Source organism: Drosophila obscura, unplaced genomic scaffold (assembly GCF_018151105.1).
Source record: "Drosophila obscura isolate BZ-5 IFL unplaced genomic scaffold, ASM1815110v1 contig_186, whole genome shotgun sequence".
Taxonomy (NCBI): Eukaryota; Metazoa; Arthropoda; class Insecta; order Diptera; family Drosophilidae; genus Drosophila; species Drosophila obscura.
The window spans coordinates 6,521,372-6,540,605 of NW_024542774.1; the positions used below are offsets into that span (position 1 = coordinate 6,521,372).

General features: G+C 41.7%; 1 protein-coding gene across 1 annotated transcript in view; it reads left to right on the forward strand.

Annotated features, from left to right (window-relative positions):
- LOC111074038 overlaps positions 1 to 19,234 on the forward strand; it is a 45,345-nt gene that overhangs the window by 17,127 nt on the left and 8,984 nt on the right. Inside the window, exons 3-5 of the mRNA XM_022366659.2 lie at positions 14,317 to 14,452; positions 18,624 to 18,832; positions 18,905 to 19,149. Coding sequence (XP_022222351.1) covers positions 14,317 to 14,452; positions 18,624 to 18,832; positions 18,905 to 19,149 — 590 coding nt within the window. The remainder of the gene's footprint in view (positions 1 to 14,316; positions 14,453 to 18,623; positions 18,833 to 18,904; positions 19,150 to 19,234) is intronic.

Genomic DNA, 19,234 nt, shown 5'->3' on the forward strand with positions numbered 1-19,234 from the left:
GAGGATTTGAGGATTTCACATCGTTAGGGATATTTTCTCGTAGAAGAAAACTGCACTAAAACCCCATAGAAAATAGATTTTTATGCTGCCGTAACATGGATTAAATTCGTTTTGATTTTCCGTCTAATTTGGAAATGAAATTTGCATTCAATTTGAGCACACAATTTTCCACACAGATTAAAGTGTTAATTTTCCATTTCCAATCTAATTAAATGAATTTTTCCAATTTTCAAATGAAAGAATGGAAGGCCGGCCACCCCCCTGTATGTAGAGGGTGGGAAGGTACAAACAGACATCGATACCAAAAAAAAAAGGTCAAAAGTGCTTTGAATAAATTATAATCCGGAAAAAAAAGTAAATAAATGGTTCGAGCAGGAGAGGCGGTGAAGGGGGGAATAAAAACAAATCGTGAAGAGGTCTGCCGGTCCGGTCGCAGATGTTTTGACGCAGAAATAATCCATTAATTCAATAAATGTATTTCTGGGGATTTTTTGTCTGTTTGCCTCTTCCTCCCCTTGCCACAGCCAACATCCATTCCCCTTTCTTTTTTTTATGTTTGAAAGTCAAATATTTGCACAATAATTTGTGGAAAAATGAAGGAGCCAGGAATGGAGGGGGCCATTCGTATTCCTATCCGTATCCGTATTCCAAATCCGTGGGGCAGCATCTGTTGATGAAATCAAAACCAATGCCCAAAATACCCCGCTGCCAGCAGGCAGTCAGACAGAGGCTAAGCGTTCGGGCAAATACTCCTACGTACGGGTCCTTTTTTCCTATCATTCGGAAAACATCCTGGAATGGCCCGTTGCTCATTTTAATCTTTGATTTTTCCCCGAATATATTGGCAGAAACAGAACACGAAGGGGGGCAGGAGCTAAGCACACAAACATGAAAGCTGCAGGAAAAACATGGAAAATACTTGAAAAATTACTCACCCGCAACGCAGACGCTACGGGGGCAAAGCAGCAGCGCAGCATTTCGGAATGAATGAAAATGTGTGTGCGGAAAATCCAGGAAAATATACCATCTATTTTTTTTAAAGCAAACACACATATGCACCGCAGCCGTAGGGGTAACAGGAGGCAACAGGAGGCGGCAGCAAAGGCCGCAGAAGGCACGAATCAATGGGCTCAAAACATTAAACCGCTCGAGTTTTCATGTTATCCACCAACCCCCGCCATCGCCATTTTTCCAGATGTAAAAGGGGTCCCAGGTCTACCCGTCCTGCCTCCCTCATTCACCGATGGATGCATTTTCCGATGCTGATTCCTATATTTGCTCGAGATTTTTCCTGCTTGTGGAGTGTGTGGGGTGGCATGTGTGGAGTGTGGCGGAGGCGATTGGCGGCTGCCTTTTCGATTTGTAAATTGGCACTCAATGAATCAATGAATTTCGCCTCGATTTCGATTTCGTTTTAGTTTTTATTATTTTTTCTATGGCCGCCATAAAGAGAGCGCGAGGGTAGAATGAAAAGTACTCTCTGTAAACAGAGAGAGAGAGAGATATGTTTGGTTTGAGTGGTTTTTCTGTGTGTCTTTTGATAGCTCCTTTGCTTGAATCCTTCTATGAAATCTATCAATTATATTAATTTTCATTCTTCAGTTTATCTACATATATATGTATATTACCCTTACCTATTCCAACCAAAACTTAGTTTTCGATCCTTTTTCTACATATGTACATATACTTTTGGCCTGTATAGACCGTACCCTACCCCGTAATTTTCTAGCCGAGTGGAATGCTCTCTCATATTTTGTGTTTGTGGAGATTTTTACCGACATTTTTTTGGCATTCGCTTATAATGTACTTGACCCAGTCATTTTGGGAGGGAGAGGAGCTACTAGAACTAGTCTCTGTGGCCTGCCACCCATCCATCTGGTGGTAGGAGAGAAGCGGGGACTAGCCTCTGCCACAATAAACTGGTAAAAGTGCAGTCTCTGTCTCTGTGTGTGTCCCTTTCTCTCTCTCTCTCGCCATCTGTGCCTTCGGTTTGTCTGTGGCCCTGACTGTGGATTTGTGAGAAGTGTCCTTCTCTCCTATATCTTTAGTTCGTTTTCTGTACAGGGAAGGCGTGCGGTGTGTTTGTGTGGCATGCTCCATTTATGCTCAGATATACGGAATTATGCTGAAATCACGTTTCCACACTGCAGGGTATGGGAATGGTGGGGGAGAAACAGCAGGAGGAATGTCTGCCACACACACACACACTTACACTGAAGGTAGGGTGTGTGGGGGGGACGGGGGAGTGACCTAGGAGTGAGAGTGGGTTAGTGGATAAGAGCTTCCACTTTCCGCGCTCTGCTGCATATGAAAAATCTGTGCAAAGGAGCCTTAAAGAAAAGTGCTTCCTGCATAAGCGATTTTCCGCTTTCCCTCATTCTATCTCCCTCTCATTCTCTCGCGTGGGGCCCTTTCCTTTGATGTTCTTCATTGTTTCTTCTGTATATTATTATTATTTTCTGTTATTTTTCTCCATTTTTACTATTTTCATAGCGTTTCCAGTTCCAGAGTGGCAGAGGGCGAAAAAGGGCATGGAAAATCCAGAGTTTCTTGTATTTTGTGGGAAAACAATAATAATCCCTTGATCGATAGCTGGGTTCTCTTTTGTTATTTTTTCATTTGGTAATTTAAGAAAATTAAATGTCACGAAAATCTAAATCGGGATATGGAAAATTAATTTGTGTGTGGGGTACAACATAGTGGAGTATTAAAATCGGTTTTTAAGTATTTGCAGGGGAAGTTATGAATGTAAGAGATTTAAGATTGACGAAGCGAACATTTAAAATATCCTGTAAATCCTGCTTTGGAATCGTATTATTGAGGATAGATAATCCCTGAAATATAATAACCTTAAAGAAAACAGAGTTTATGTGACATAAATGGCATTGAAAATGAATACTTCTCTGGTGTATCATTAGATATCACATAATATGAGGGCAAGCTCCATAAAAATGGCAAATAAATAAAGTTCGTCCAAAAATTGTGGGTTTAAAAAACAACAATCTTCAATATTGAAGTATTCCCTCTCATCTTTAAATGTCATAAAATAGTTTGAAGGTTAATAGAATATTTTATGTCCTCCCTTTCCTATGAAATATAACACTGCCGTCAATAACATTTAACCTTAAATTTGATCGAAAATAAATTGGTAGATCTTTATGGATGCCTCCTCTAAATATTTAACGACCACACCTCTAAAGAGAGAGACAGAGAGAGGAGTCGCGTGTCATCTAATCTCCATCAAAATGGTAGCTGTGAATGTGAGTCCATCCATATCCATCCCATTCCAGCCTTCGAACGATGATGCCAATCAGCAGACAATTTTATTGCCCTGCCACAATTTCTCTTGGCTCCTCTTCTTGTCCTGTCATTTGGAGTCACTTATGTTCTACCTTCGTTTTGGACCCATGATAAATGGTGGGCGTCTCACTCTGTCTCTCTATCATTCTCTCTGTGTGTGGGAATGACATGGCAAGTGACATAGCCAAAAATCAAATCATTGTCGGAGAGTCCTCCATCGAATCGCTTTTCTCTCAAAATTAACTCGAAAAAGGAGAAAGGATGCTTCCCAAAATAATTGAGATTTATCAATCGTATTATCTAACCATCAATCTTGTCGAGAAAACTGATAGATGAGCCATTATCTGACAAATTATCTGACAGAGAAAAAGAGAGACAGAGAGAGATTGGATAGAGAGAGCGCGTGTGCTCGATGAGATTTACAAATTAGACACACTTCCTACCCATAAATATACCAGGCGATTGATGGGGTGGGCTCTAAACAATAAGACTGCTGCTTCCTTTCTGCCTCCCTCTCTTCATCTATTCATCTCTTCCTTTTTCTGTTTTTAAAAACATTTTAAAGAGTAAATTTCTGAGACGCCAAGCAAGAATATGCTTGAATATTCATGAATAACGCTTGACAATATACGAATAATTTACAAATTAGTTGCGCTCACCCTGCCCCAGCCCATGCACTCTCTTTGCTCTACTCGCTCTACCCTCCCCCACCACCTTAATTTGTTAATGAAGTTATCAACGATTCAAGCTAGTTTTCCCCCCTAGTTTTCATTTGCATATCTGCGTTGCCGTCTCCGAGCGACGTTGTTTATGGATCTTTATAATCTGCTTTTATAGTTTGTTTACTTAATTTTTTGTGTTGCTTTTTTGACATTTTGCTCCAAATTAAAAGAAAAAACCAGAGACTAAGGCAATATTTTACTTGAAAGAAGGGGAGGGAGCCCGCCAGTGGAGCGAGTAGTGGTGGCAGACAGGCGCTGACGTATAAATATTCACCCCCCTTGGCCCAGAAACAAAAAATGAAAAGAAAGAAAAAAAAACTTTGGAACGGAAGTGGCCGTGCGCCGCCAAAAATGAGAAAAACAAAACGAAAAACGGGGGAGATGGAAAACCCAAATGCAATAAAAACAAAAATAATAATAGGAACTAGAAACAACACAAAAATAAACAAAAAAATTTGATATTGCTGTTCCAGTTTTTCTAGTCGGAGAGAAGGAAAATAGAAAAGTGAAATGCTGAAAATCTAGCAAAAATATGCACATGAATTTAGTTTCAATTCCACATAAATCGGTAGAGCTTAAAGCTGTCAGCGAAAGAGCGAGACTGTGAGAGGAAGAGTTGGGAGAGAGCCTTGAAATTGCAGGAGGAGTATTGCAGGAGGAAAAGAGACAGAGAGAGTTCATCTTTGTATGTGATATTGTAATATTACACTGGACAAAAATTGTGAGAAACTGTGCTTTATATAACACGCGAAAAACAATTGTATGAAGTTACTTACATTGTTCCTTGTTGCTCCTATTTGCACTTCTCTGCTAGCCTCTTACATATCGTTCTTACTTCACTTTCACTTGCACTTCACTACACTTTTTCACATTTGTATCACTCGAAAAAAAATTGTGTGGAATTGGATTTTATATAATACCTTGTATAACAGTGAATAACACTCGAAAAAAAAGTTGAATTTGTTCATATTTTTATCTTCTGAGAATTTTACTCATTTGCCAGCCTTGCTCTTTTTAGTTACTACTGCTCTTCCATCCTTTTTTGTCTTCATTTCACTTGCACTGCACTTGACTTCACTTCTGCTTTGCATACTGCTTCCTCTTGTTCGCTTTTCTTTTTTGCCCACTTATTCCGGCTTGCTGCTTCTTCCGTCACATCGATTTGTCTCTCCATCCAGGTTCGGGTTGAGTTAATGGGTTGGGCACAACTATGAATGATATTTTTAAACACACAGGATTGCTGAAACTTCTATTGCTCTCTTACTCTCTGACATTGAAATTGCTCTCCAGAAGTCACTCTCATTGGAATAGCGTTATGTGAGCGTAGCTGCATCGCATCAAAGGCTGGTGGATGAGCAAGTGAAAAAAGATGACTCAGCAAACCTGGAAAGCAATTATGAATAAAACGATACATACATACATATGTAATTTTAATGCTCGCGCCGTTTCGGCGGTATGGTGTGGGCTGCAGGCCCGGCAATTATTTCTTTGACGCTGAAACTGTCGTCCCTTCCCCGCCAGGCAATCAGTCAATAGCACTGTTGTGGATGGTGTTTTTGTGTATTATATTTTGTTCTGTTTTCTAATTTTTCTGTGGATCTTGCGGCTGTTGTTGGTCCTCCCTTGGATTCTGATGCTGCAGCGAATTCTGTTGTTGTTGCTTTTGCCGTTACTGCTGCTGCTTGCGTTTCCGCGTGCTCCCTCGTGCGTACGCCTCCCATTCATGGGGCCCCCTAAGTGGCTGAAATGTTTTTGTGCGACATAATTAATGATCAACAAATTCCCCTGACATTTTGCTTTCATTTGAAGTTGACACACGCACACAGCGAAAACCGGGAAAACTGAAACCAAAAGTTAAAACTGTCCAAACACGCATACCACGCGCCCCTCCTGCTGCCTATTGATCACTCTCAACTTCATACATCCCTCAAGTCATGATCCACTGCGCTCCGGCTGCGGCTGCTGCTGCTGCGTTCCAGGCAATTCCCATTCCTATGCTGCGCTCTCTCTTGTGGCAGCTCTCCCCTCCCCGTCACTGACCGACAGTGAAATGATTTTGAGTAATTTATTTTATAGTCGCGCTGAAGTATTTATTATTTGGAAAAGCGCCGAACAATGCCATGATTAATTTTGTGCTCGCTGCCCCTCCTCCATACCCATTCTCGTGTGCGCGCGTGGAAGTGGAGCAAGTGGACGACCGCTCTCCCACTATTCTGTTCTCCCCTAAACGCTCCGTTCTTCTGACAAACTAATCCCTTGGAAATTCCTTGCGGCCACTTCTCTCTCCCTCTCTTTGTCTTCCTTGCTTCTGCCATTGATTGCCGAAAATGTTGTGCGTTGCGTCTGCTGCTGTTCCTATCTTTGTACCCATTGCCTTTGCAAACATTGGGTATGATGATTATGAGCAGATGTTTGGCAGCGCAAAGAAGAAAGGGTATTTGCAGTGCCATCTGTTAGTAGTCATATTTGCAGTCGTATTTTAGTAAAACTTAAAAAATCAATTAAAATTCAAGGGTACCACATTCGATTCGTTGCCTTCACTCATCTGCCATGCATTGCTCTCGCACCTACTGTACTGCTCTTGTACTCCCACTCTCTTTGAATTTTTTGTGCGCGTCTCTCTCTTGTAGCTGCGTGTTATTTATTCGATTTGATTTCTCCATCATCCTCCTCTCCTTCAGGCAAAACATATTGCGGCAAAAGTGGCCTTTGTATCGGTACTCCTCCCTCACCGCATATCAGCGAGTTCTTTTTCGTCCTGCCTTTGGGCTATAATTCAGAATCAATCGTTATGGTTTTGGCAGCTTGCAAATTTTTGCTTTATTATATCATATTAATTTTATGAGTCTTGTTTTTCCCAAACCAAAACCCCTACCTCCTCGCCTCGTTTGGTATCGTTTTCTCGTTGGTTTATTGCATTTAAAAGATATTTTTCATATCCCATGAAGCCTCATATTGGGGCATGGCCTATAGCAGCACCAGAGAAAAGGAAAGGAAAACAAAGGAAACGAGAAAAAGTTTGCTAAATTTCCTAAAGTCATGCAAACATTTTTTACATATATTGATTTTTTTCCCCTCAGAGTAGGAACGCAAGGGATCCATGGCGTAGCGGAGGGTGGGGACAGGTCTTGTTATGACAGGCTCAAATTGGGTGCTATCAAAATTATATATTATTTTGCATAATATCTTCTTTGGCTTCGGAGTGGAGTATATCTAGGATAGGTAATTTGATGCGGCATGAATTTCGTGTGGCACAACGATTAGGTTGCCACAGAGCGTACCTCCCACCCACCTTTCTGATGGTTGCACTTCTCTTAAAGCGAATTTAAGATGTGGAAACTTTTGGCCGAAAGTTTGCCAAGTTCTCAAGCAGCAGAGGGAAGCACTTAAGCACTCTGATTGTCTGAGCTTTGTCAAAGGTGAGAGAGGAGTGGGAGTAAGATTGAGAGTGGATTGGGAGAGCGCGAATGGAAGTAGTAGTGGGAGAGCCATAGTGGAAGTGGAACAGCGACAATGGAGTGCGAGTGGGAGAGCGTGAGCTTAGAGAGTGCCTGATGGCTGCCTATCTCCTAATGCAGTCTGAAAGCTTCTTCTTTTGGCAGGGCGCGACAGACTGCACGAAAGACAGGCTTATTCTTTTAGCGAAATCCGACAGTGTCAAAGAGAGGGGGCAGTGTGGGCGGGCTTAGATCATAATTCCATTTTGACTTTTTGACTCTTTGAACAACAAAAGAGAACAGAAACAGAGAGTCAGACGGCAGAGCACTTCCTTGCGGTATATAGAGAGAGAAATAGGCGACCCGCCAGACAGTTATGACCCCGACCCTCGACCCTGCCATAAACACGTGTAAATCCCTTTCATTATGAAAAAGTCACGATTTCCCGTGTCAATATCGTAAAAAGAAAAGCGAGAACTACAACACAACTGAAACTAAAACCTGGGAAAAAAGAGCACTTACCGATGGGCACACACGGCCACAAACCATAACCATTCCGCGCATTCCTTACGTTTTACCGACTTTTCGACTTCTTCGAACATTCCCTCGAATCTTCATTGAGCAATAAAATCGAAACTTAATTGTTGCTCCCACATCAGTGAAGTTTTCCGTTTGCCTGAGGTCTGGGATATCCGAGAGAGATATCTCTTCTATCTGTCCCGAAAATACCCCCTCCCCATCATTCGGCGCACTCGATTACCCCCCGAGAAACGATCTAATCACTTTTGAGTGATGGCTTAGGAGAGGCGACTCCGTCTCCGTGTACGACTGCGGGTAAATACATATGCATCTGTTGTATCCATCCGTGTCCGTTACCATGTCCGGCTATCTATCCCCGTGTGCGTGCGTGTTCTGTTTGTACTTCACAAATGTCAACAGAGGCGAATGCACTCTGACGTTCTACTAGTGGACAGGGGGCAGATAAAGGCATGGGAGAGAGGTGGGATACACCTCAAGGGGGCGCTGCATTTGATGGACAGCGAAACGAATGCGATAAGAGCAAGCGACTCAAGCTCCCACTCCCACCTTCGCCGCCTTCCAATTTCTAATTCACTTTCGGAGTAGGTGTATGGCAGTGCCTAGCCTTGGGGAGTAGGGGTGGTTGCACTGCCTAAGGTTCTGCCTAAGAAGGGGGCACCATTCCCCGTAGCCAAGTAATCCATCATAAAATTAGTTTTGCTGCCACAAATGCAAAGAGCGCGAGATTTTTCAACCAAGATTATGAAAAAAGAGCTAAGCCACTCGTCGGGGAAATGTTTGTTATAAATAATATAACTATATTGTGTGGGGGTGGGAAGGGCGGGCTTACATAAATATTAATATAGAGAAATATTTTAGGTACCTGTAGGGTTATGCCTTGGGCAGGCAATGGACGGCCATCGTGTACGGATAGATGATGTGGGTCAGACACGCCATCCGTGTGGGCTGGTTGGGGCGCAATTGTGGTGGGGGTAATAAAGGTTGAAACGTTCTCAATTGGAAATTGACGGGGGATGCCGAGACAGTGATAAAGCCCAAGAGAACTTGTCAGTCGTTACTTAACGATGTCCTAAAGTCACTAAACATTGCTTAATGTTACTTAAACATCAGCTAAGCGATTTTGGTATAAGTTTTTCCGATATTAAAAGATATTTTTAAGGCCACTTTATCGTAATATTTACCATAAAGTATTTGCCAATAAATCGTACCATTTCCTATTGAAAATCGTATTAAGTGGTTTATCCAAAGGCAGCCCCGCCATACGAGAACCAATTTCAATTACCAGGAACCCTCAAGGGAACAGCAGACAGAGAGAGATAGAGAGGGGCTCTTCCTGCATAAACAAACATAATCTAATGAAAATCAAATGAAATTACTCAGAAACAGAGACGTTTATGGCAGTATTTTCCATATTTTACAACTTCCTATGGCGAGGAAATAACAAAAGAACTTTATTAGGCAAGCCGAAAGGCAGTTAAAGGAGGAGTGTGGGTGTTGGTGTGGGAGTGGGGCGGGAGAGTATCGAACAGCATCGAAAAGAACATTATTGAAGCTGTCAGCTCTGACCGAACTAATTTTTGGACTTAATTTAGGTGAGCCTGTCCTACACTTTAGTCCACTCCACTCCACTCTGGGGCCCAAAGGCAATCGGCAATCGTATTATTGGCATTATGATTACCCACCCATTCCCATGCCCATCCTCCATGGCCCAACATGGGGCAACATCAGCAGCCGAGGCAACAGCAATTTCAACTTCCGCCTACGACATTTTGATGGAGGCGCCTAAAACTCGACAAATGCTGCCTGCAGGAAATATTAAAGCACAAATCGACGACGACAACGACTAAAGCTGTTGACTTGTTCAGCAGAGGGGCGAGAGAAGGGGGCGTGGTGCTGGCCATACTTGAGTCGGGTCATAAATGGACAGTCGCTCGCAAATTGTCATTGGTCACGTGCAGATAGAGAGAAGGAGAGACCCAGAGACCAAGAGACAAGCGTCAAGCGACTGGGTAAAGGGAGAGAGACGAAAAGACTTTGTTGCTGTTTTTATTTGAAAATATAGAAATAAAAGGGAATACGAACACAAAAAGAAACGACACAAAGGAAATATAAGCATGGAAAGTCGAAGATTTAGCTACTCTGGCCAGAGATCGAGAGATACTGGGAAGGTTGTGAAGGATATAGCGATACTATTTTAATAGTAAATAAAAAAATAAATCTGCTACATATTCCAAACTAAGTCACTAATTTTGAAAAATGCCCAAAATCGTAATACCCTACCGCAAAGGGTATCCAAAATCAAATAAGACACATTTAACGACAATTGACATTGCTGTTGCTGGACTTTCTGTAGCTACTGTTGTGGAAATTGCTACTGTTGCTGATGGCGTCATTTGAATCATTGGCAATTTGTCGTCGTCAATTGTTAGCCGGATTGTCGTTTGCTGCTGCTGTTCTCGTCCCATCCATCGTTCAGGTGTTCAGGCCAGAGTCTATGTCGGAATCTGCTCTGCTGTTTGTAAGGAACTGACTTGCACACCCGACACATATCATTCCATTTATAGATATTGTTGTGTTCGAGAGTAGTTCGGTCGCACTCCCTGCTGTTGGAAAGAAAGCATAAACATTTCGGATTTGATTTATTTACTGATGTATGGGCAAGTTTTTTTTTTCATTCTATTGTGCCATTGTTTGGCGCCAGGAAAAAAGCTCACACTGTGCGCTCATTGGAGTGCTTTCTCCCAGAGCGAGCCCCTGCAGCGCGCAACAACAAATGATCTGAATAATTACCTCATCGACATGCAGCTTAGGGATCACTTGAGGCGATTGTCAAAATATTTTCACAGTTGCAGGCAAAGCAAATAAATAAATCAATAACTTTGAAAAAACAGATCGATGGCTCCTCCGCGTTGGATGCAAATGCACGGATGACGGATGGACTGGATAATTGTTTGTGGCACTTGGGCGCTTTTGTTTGTTTTCTCAAAAGTTCTAAATGAGCTCTCCGAATGGCTGTGCACCCGGGGGGCATGCAACTGGGTTAAATGTGGATGCGGGGATGCAGGAGGAAATAGAATAGACTTTGGAAAGGGATTCGGTGTATTGAGGAAAGAGTTGATTTTTGAAACACTCTTTAAACCAAAGAATACCCTATAATCACACTGAATTTCCGTAGAATCATCTCAATTCTATTCGAAACCCACTCCAAATTCACTTTTATTTCTTCGAATTATTAAAATTGAATGGGAACAATAAAATTGTTAGCTTTCAGCTGGGAAATGAAATAAGGGGAGAAATAACTCGCTCATCAACATCAAAGATTAAATATTTTATTGAGAATTTCCAAGAATATCGAATATGCACTCCGACCGAACATGGGGCATATGTGACACATGATTCCCATATTCCACGAACTTGAATGAATTTTTCGTTGGTTCATAAATTGGTTGGGTTCCCCAGCCGCTCGAGGACTGCAAACGAAAGAATTAGTTCTTCAATGCAAGAGCCTCTGCATAGTATATGTCTCTGTGTTTTTGACGGATAAAAAGGGAGAGAAACAAGCAAACAACTTGGTCATATCATGTTGACGCCCACATTAAGTGGCACAATTATGAGGCGACAACATCGGGGCCACGGAACGAACAACATCAACATCTTGCTTCGTTGCTTTCTTGCCAGCAGCCAGGCGGTCGCTTGCCTCACTGCGATGTTCCGCTTAATTATAGAATACATGAGCCGGGAAATTTGTTGCATGCACCATTAGCAGCCAAATGTCCATCAGTCAGCCAACAGATCCAACGAAATTTGTCAAAATATTTCCCCGCCAATAAAAATAGAAATCAGAACGACACTTAAATGCACTTCCCCACCCATCCACTGACTACACATTTGTCTAGAGTCGTCTGTGGCGGCGGCGATCATTCAATCAATATCAATCCATCCAATTCGGAGCGTGTGACAATAAATCTCTTGGTGGCCCCGAGGCGAGGGTCAGAGAGGAGCCCCCGCCCCACAACAACTAATTTCCGCTATGCATCAAAAATCAAACAGATCGAAATAGATCTGAGAATCGGAATCGGAATCGATTGCAAAAGTTCAGAGTCATTTGTGATATGTTTGTTGTGCGTCTGTGAACATTTGTCCGTTCGGCTGATTGCAATTAGTAATTGAACTCTTTCTCTATGGAGAGCGGTGGCATCTCCTCTTTTTCCCCCCAGTCCATTTGTGTCTGTAACTCATTTCGTTGTTCGTCGCCTAATCGCTTTGATCTGTTGACCCAAATCCAAATACAAATTCCATTTTCATGTCGGGGCCATAACAAATTGCATTCGGGGGCCCTCAATGAATTATATCATTCATTCATCCGATTACCAATTGCTTTGCGTTGCGTCGCGTCGGTTCGATTTTTACTTTATTTTATTTCTGTGGCGCCTCTCAAAGCCCTCTCGTGGGGAGAGGGCCCTTAATTTGTTTAAGTGTGTTTATGCATATCGCTGGAGGAGGATTGCGATTGCCTAATGGCAAATGTTACTTATGGCTCCGAAATCCGGAAATGCTAACGAACGAAAGTGCCGAGTGAGTGGCAGGAATGATCGACACTTTTTGGGTATTGTTTCTCATTAAGAAATTCTTGTAATTTAGTGAGCGATTGAACCGCTTAAGGAATATTTATGGTTAATCCAATGGGCACAACCATGTCCAATTTCAGGCACATGTTGAGGCTGCTCAATTGGTATTCCTTTGGATCTGTGTCTTATACCCAAACAAGATTAAGAAATTTAATTAGAAACATTCCCGACTAGATCTTTATGTTTTCCGTTTCTAATTTGTTTTTATTTCTATACGAATAATAGTTCTGAATTGTACATATTTCCAGAATAAATATTAATACAATTGACATTTAAATTTAATTTGTATCATAATTATTGCAGATTTAATTCATCAAACATATTTTTTTCAATTCCCTTCACATTTTAACTCCCATTTAAGCTTTAGATTTGGTCTATTTCATTCCCCTCTCATTATATATTTATACAATTCAAATTTTATTTCTATTCAATTCCCATGTAATTTTAATACTATTACTACTTTTTGCTCAATATAATCCCATTCTATTACCCATTGCTCTCTCCTACAACCACAATTTCAATCCATTTATAGGCCATTCCATTATTTAATTTACATTAATTAACTTAAAATACCATCATTGTATGTATACACTCCACATTTCCTATATCCTCAATTTTCCAGATGCCACATACATATCCCCAAATCGCGTAATTTTCCTGTCAATCATTAAAAATTCCCATCCCCCATTTATCGAATAAAAATGCATTAAAATAATTGAATTTCGTTGCCAAAAGAGCGCGGAAGAGAGCCAGAAGTGGAAGAAGGTTCCAATGGATGGGGAAGAACCAGAATTGTGAGCGTGGGGGGAGTGGTAGGGAGGTACTATAGCTAATCTAGATAAATATTGATTAATATTTTGGAAAGGCATTCATTCAGCGTAAACGTTCATTGAATGGCTGGGGCTGCGCATGCCACATATAGGCACGTACGACAACGCCCTGTTGTTGGTGTTGCAATACGAAATATGGAAAAATATAATTTGTATAATTACAATGCCTCTTGATAATACCAAATACACATACCAATCGCTCCACGACACCCAAGAAAGAGGCAACACCCTGAAAATGGGGAAAGAGCAGTCAGCGTGACATCTAAGTATGTATTGTCGGTCTCCAATGCTCGTGTCACGAGCCCATCTCCAGAGGGGGGCCGCACAACTAATTGAAGCCGCAGTCCCCCCACCCTCTGGGCGGAGAGGCACGCACAGCGCCATGCCATGCCATGCCATCGATGTTGATGGCTGTGGAGGCGCCACTCGCTGTGCGGTGACACTGCTACGAAAACGATGTCTACGATGATGATGTCTCCATGTTGGAATCCGCACAATGGGACTGACTGGTGCTGTCGTCTCCGAAACCCTTTCAGCGACGACTGTGTTCCTCCTCTTATCATCAAAGGGAAATCAAGCTGTCAGTCAATTTATAGTTTTGTCAGTACACAAAAGCAAGGCAGCCAGAAAAAGACGGCAAGCGCGGTGTCAGGGTCAGGTCAGAGTTCACATATATTTCAATTAAGTGAAACCACAAAAGCGTTTGTTCACCACCCCCCCACAGCGCCCCAAAAACATCCACAAAGCCATAGAAATTATGCATTCACATCTCAAATATGTATAAGCATATGTAGATATATATCTGTATCAGACATTATCATTTGTTAATATGTATTATACATTTGCCTACCTTTTGCAGGACCCCTATCGGAGGTACTGACAGCCGTGGGCTCGGAGGTGGCGCTACCCTGCGATCTGCTACCAGGGACAATGATTGCGGACAAGGTCCAATTGGTCATCTGGTATCGTCAGGGCAATGTGAAGCCCATCTATACGTAAGTATCTAATTTCATGAAGATATACTTTAAAAACTTTATTAAAGATGAAGCTGCATAGAAATGTAAAGTTAAAGAATCCGTGGCTGTGATTTCTCTTGTGATTTCTTGTACTCCAATTTGTATAAAATCCTAATTATTATTTAATCATGGCATAGGCTTTACATATTCGCTAACTTAATGTACTTTTATCCATAAAATAAGCTACCGAATTACCTTTCCTTTCCTTGTTTCCCAATTTCCCTTTTAAAATATGCCTTAAATCCACTTCTTTACTCAATTTGAAGGATTTAAAAAAACCTTCTCTTTCCCCTCATGGGATTATTCCACAGTGACACCCCGCTAAAGTGTCAGCTGAATAAATTTCACTTAATAATTCTCTCTTTTTTATTTTGTTGTTGGCATTAGCCAAAGACCCAGAAGGAATACGGTTTCGATTCCATTGGGAATTTCAGCCAATTATGAATTGAGGCCCAGAGAGTAGGAGGAGGCAGACAGATACACTCATAGCTGGTAGGTCGGGGTGGGGTTGTATCATTATAAATTCTATTAACGTGAGGCATTTATGTTGAATTTAACGATATAAACAATATTTACACAAAAGAACCTACGTGCATCGATGGGGAGGGCTTACAGTGGAGACTCTCAATACTCGTTCCCCCACTCTCTCTTAACCTGGTTCCAAAACAATTTTTAACAAGCTCATCATCAGGCAAAATAAACGAAAAAGCGAAGGAAATACTCGTTTATTGTAAGGCAGTGTAAGGAAATGTCGCAAGGTTTATGGGTTGTAGGAAGGACAGGGGTGGAGGATTGAAAGGTGAGTGAGTAGAGAGAGAGAGGGTGAACATGTGAGTGAGTGTAGTATGAAAGCCACTGACTGACTGACTGACTGACTTGCCTGACTGATTGGCAGCTCAGCAATTCTGTTCAAAGGTCGCTCGTTGGCAACTAACTTTTTTTTTTTTTTGTTGATATTCCTTTTGCCATTTTCCAGGAAGAGCCAACAAGGCAGAGAGACTCAAGGCAGGAAAAGATGGAGGTGTACAGATGCGCAATAGACCAGAAATTGATTTTCTTTATTTTATTTTCCATTAAATTCATTTCTCTTTTTCGTTGAATAAATCGTAAAATAAGGAAAGAAGGATAGCTTTTAGATTCTTTGGATACCCTTCAAGTGGGATATTTTCTCGGACAGATATGGTATATATAGTCATCTGATTCCGTTCAAAATTGTTTTAGATATGAAGAATTTCTATAGAAATATGCCAATACCCACCCACAGACTCGTTCCCCGTATTTATCTGCCTTCTTGTAGCTCCAAATCTCGTCGCTCTTTTGCTGGACAAACACCTGGTTCAAACACGTGATACCCTCTTTAAAGAGTATATTCCGAAAAATCGATGGATGTCAAGTCAAAGTGTCAATGCGCAGGCTGTAGGGATGGGATGTGCATTCATGTGGTCCACAGTGTGACCTCGCTGGCGGCGATTGCAATTACCACAGCCACTCGAACGTGAGAGGCAAAGGCGGGAAAGTGTGTGGGGTGTGCTTCAGCTTTTATGACTGCATAAAGTTAGGTTTATGCAGATATCTCCTTCCTCCTCATTCTGCCATTCCTCTTTGAGTTTGTACTTTTCACTCGCCCGCATTTCTTTATTGTTTTCCATCAATTTTAATTTGCCTTTTCTACACTTCATAAATTTTTGTATTCTCCTTCTGTTGTTTCTGTTGTGGTGGGGTTCTCTTTGCGTGCTGGAAATTTCAATATGGCCAAAACGCTCAACAAAAGGTCGAGAGATTAATTGCATGAGAAATTTGTTTTCCAATTGCCATGGATAACCCATGGGGGGATAACCTCTTTGCCCATTTAACCCCACTTCCAGCAAGGTATGCTTACCGCTCTCTATCTCCCTCTCACTTCTTGGAACATAATTTAATTATCTTTCAAATCCATTAACAAATATCCCATCCATCTTGTGCCACTTACTTCTGTGTTCCATTGTTGGCTTTGGCTTTTCGAGTGCATTTCCCAATGTTTTTGTGGGCTTCAATGATAAATCATCCGGAGAGCCCAGAAATGTGGGGGGGGGGGGCCCTCATGATCTATTCAAAATGTGAGATAATCTTTGGTGAAAAAACGGGCGATAATCGAGCAAAGTTTTCACAACTGAACTTAAACTGGATTTTCCTCAACATCAATCTAAACTCTACGATTCTGGGTTGCAGTAGAACAGATTTTTCCCATAATTCACGGCGTGGAGAATTTAAAATGCTTCCATGTGGATTTTTATTACCCAAAAGTCGCCAAACGAAATTTTAATGTCTTGCGGCCTTTTTAAAGCTACTTAATGCCAGAAAAAACCACAACAACAAAAAAAGAAAACCAACATTTAATTCTCATGGAAAACAAAGTGAAATAAAAAGTATAAGTAAAACTGGAATCCGATTAAGCCGCAAGGCGAAACAGAACAAGCGCTAAATTGATCAATTAATTAATTCAACTATAAAATAAAAATGGAAAAGCGCGCTTCTGAATCAACGCACATCCCATTACATACAGATGTACATGGGGATGTACATATGTACATACTCTACTATTAAAGGAAAAAGCAAACAAATTCGCCTGGTTTCACTCGAATGTTTAAATCAAACCAGACACAAGAGTCACCCCCACTTAACTACACTCTCAGAATGGACAACAAAAATGGTGAAAAAGAAATGAAGATCAAATCTGATAAATCCGATTATTGGATACCCTCTTTTTTTCCGATTATTATATGAGAAAACAACATTGTTGAAATTAATGAATTCAAAAATATACCATGAAGAATTCTATGAGAAACAGAAAGACACACATCATAGTTTATGGGTCGGCTATTCTCTGCCCTGCAAGCCCTTGCATGTTCACAACTCAATGACGAAGGGAGGGAGGAGGGATAGAGAAAACTACGCAAAATTGTTTTCAGCTTCTGCTGGCTGATCTGTTTGCTGATAAAAGGCATAGCAAAACTCTCTGACAAAAACCGGTTTCTCATGCGATTGAGAAACGCTTTCGTCTGCCTGTTGCATATATGTATTTCCACAAACACAATGCACCCCATGTTCTCCACGACTAATGGGTATACAAAAATGTATAAAAAAGAGAATGAAAACCAATTTAAATGTGACCATTTAAAAATTCTAAAAAAAAGCTGGGAATAAAAACTGAAAGCAAATGGAAATCAAAAGTTCTGTAAATGCATTTAACGATTTAGTTCGTAGATAGAAGAGAGGTGGTGTGGTATGACGTGGGGGTGGGTGAGGGTGGAGGCGCGAGCCTTTGGGCCTGCGTTGACATTTAATGCGGCACTTTGTCAAAATGCATAGAACTCGGAGGCCATAAAACAAAAAACGTTTGGCCATAACAATAAAAACAAAGTTGCTTTTCGGTCATTCATTGCACTGTTATCTGTCTCCCTCTCACTCTCTGCTCTCCTCTCTCTCTGGTAGTAGTATCTGGTCTCTGGAGATAGTTGTGTGGGTCCCAAGGCGAAAGCTAATTAAGTATTCTATTTTTAGTAGATTCCCTGGATTTGACACACATTTCACTTGTCCCGTCGTTGTCTCCTCAATTGCTTGAACAATAAAATCAATGAACCAATGGCTAACACAATTTTGGCCTGGCTCTCTGGCCTGGCCATTGTAAGGTGTGTTTTTGTGTAAAACGTGTCAAAGGGGTCTTTTATTATGGAACTCAATTTGATGGTCAATTAATTGTCTCCGAGCACAGTGACGGAAGGTTTATTTTGATGGTGACCGTGAGGGGGGAACGCTGTGAATTGTAAGAAAAGTTTAACTAAGAAATTTATACTTGAATTAATTGGATGGTTTTTTTTCTTTTTGCTGCAAGATATTCCCTTAGCTCTATCTCAAGTTTAGAACGCGTTATAATCCATTTTTTGTATGTATTTGTGATTCCCTCAGCTCTCTCTTCTTGGATACTCCTTCGAAACTTTGCCTGACGGACCATTCAATCAATATCTTTGGCTATTTTCATAGTTCTTTTAGGTTCTATCTGTATTTTCTTGAGGTTATTAACTTAGTTTTCTTCTAGAAACTTTTTAGTTTTTTCTTTCCTTCCAAGAGTTTCCGTATGCCATTAAATTATGTTTTTCTTACCTTTTTCCAGCTTTGATGCCCGTGGACGTCCCCTGCATCAGGCCATACCCTGGGCGGACGACACTGTGTTCAACAAAAAGGCCCACTTCCACTACGACACAAATCCACCCGCATTGCGTATCAAGAATATTCAGACTGTGGATGCGGGATTGTACAAATGCCGCGTGGATTTCCACAAGTCACCGACACGAAATTGGCGCATCAATGTGACAGTTCTAGGTGAGCCTTCCTCTACAATCCCCGCTCCCCTAGAGAGAGCTGTAGAATTGACTTATTTCTTTCCCTTTGCAGTTCCACCCACTCAGCTCACGATACTGGATCATCATGGCGCCGAGATACGCGACCAGACAGCGGGACCCTATCTCGAAGGCGACAGCATCGACCTGACGTGTCTGTCCAGTGGGGGAGTGCCACCGCCGAGGGTCTCGTGGTGGCGCGAACATGCCCTGATCGACGACTCCTTTCAGGTGCTGCCCGACGGCTCGGTGCGCAATGTCCTGCGCCTGAAGAACATCCAGCGAAAGGATCTATTGACGGTAGGTAGTGACCTCTCCGGGTCCAGTGCCCTTTATGTGGTTGCGGCCTACTCCAAATATCGTAAGCCATATTTACGGCTGTCGC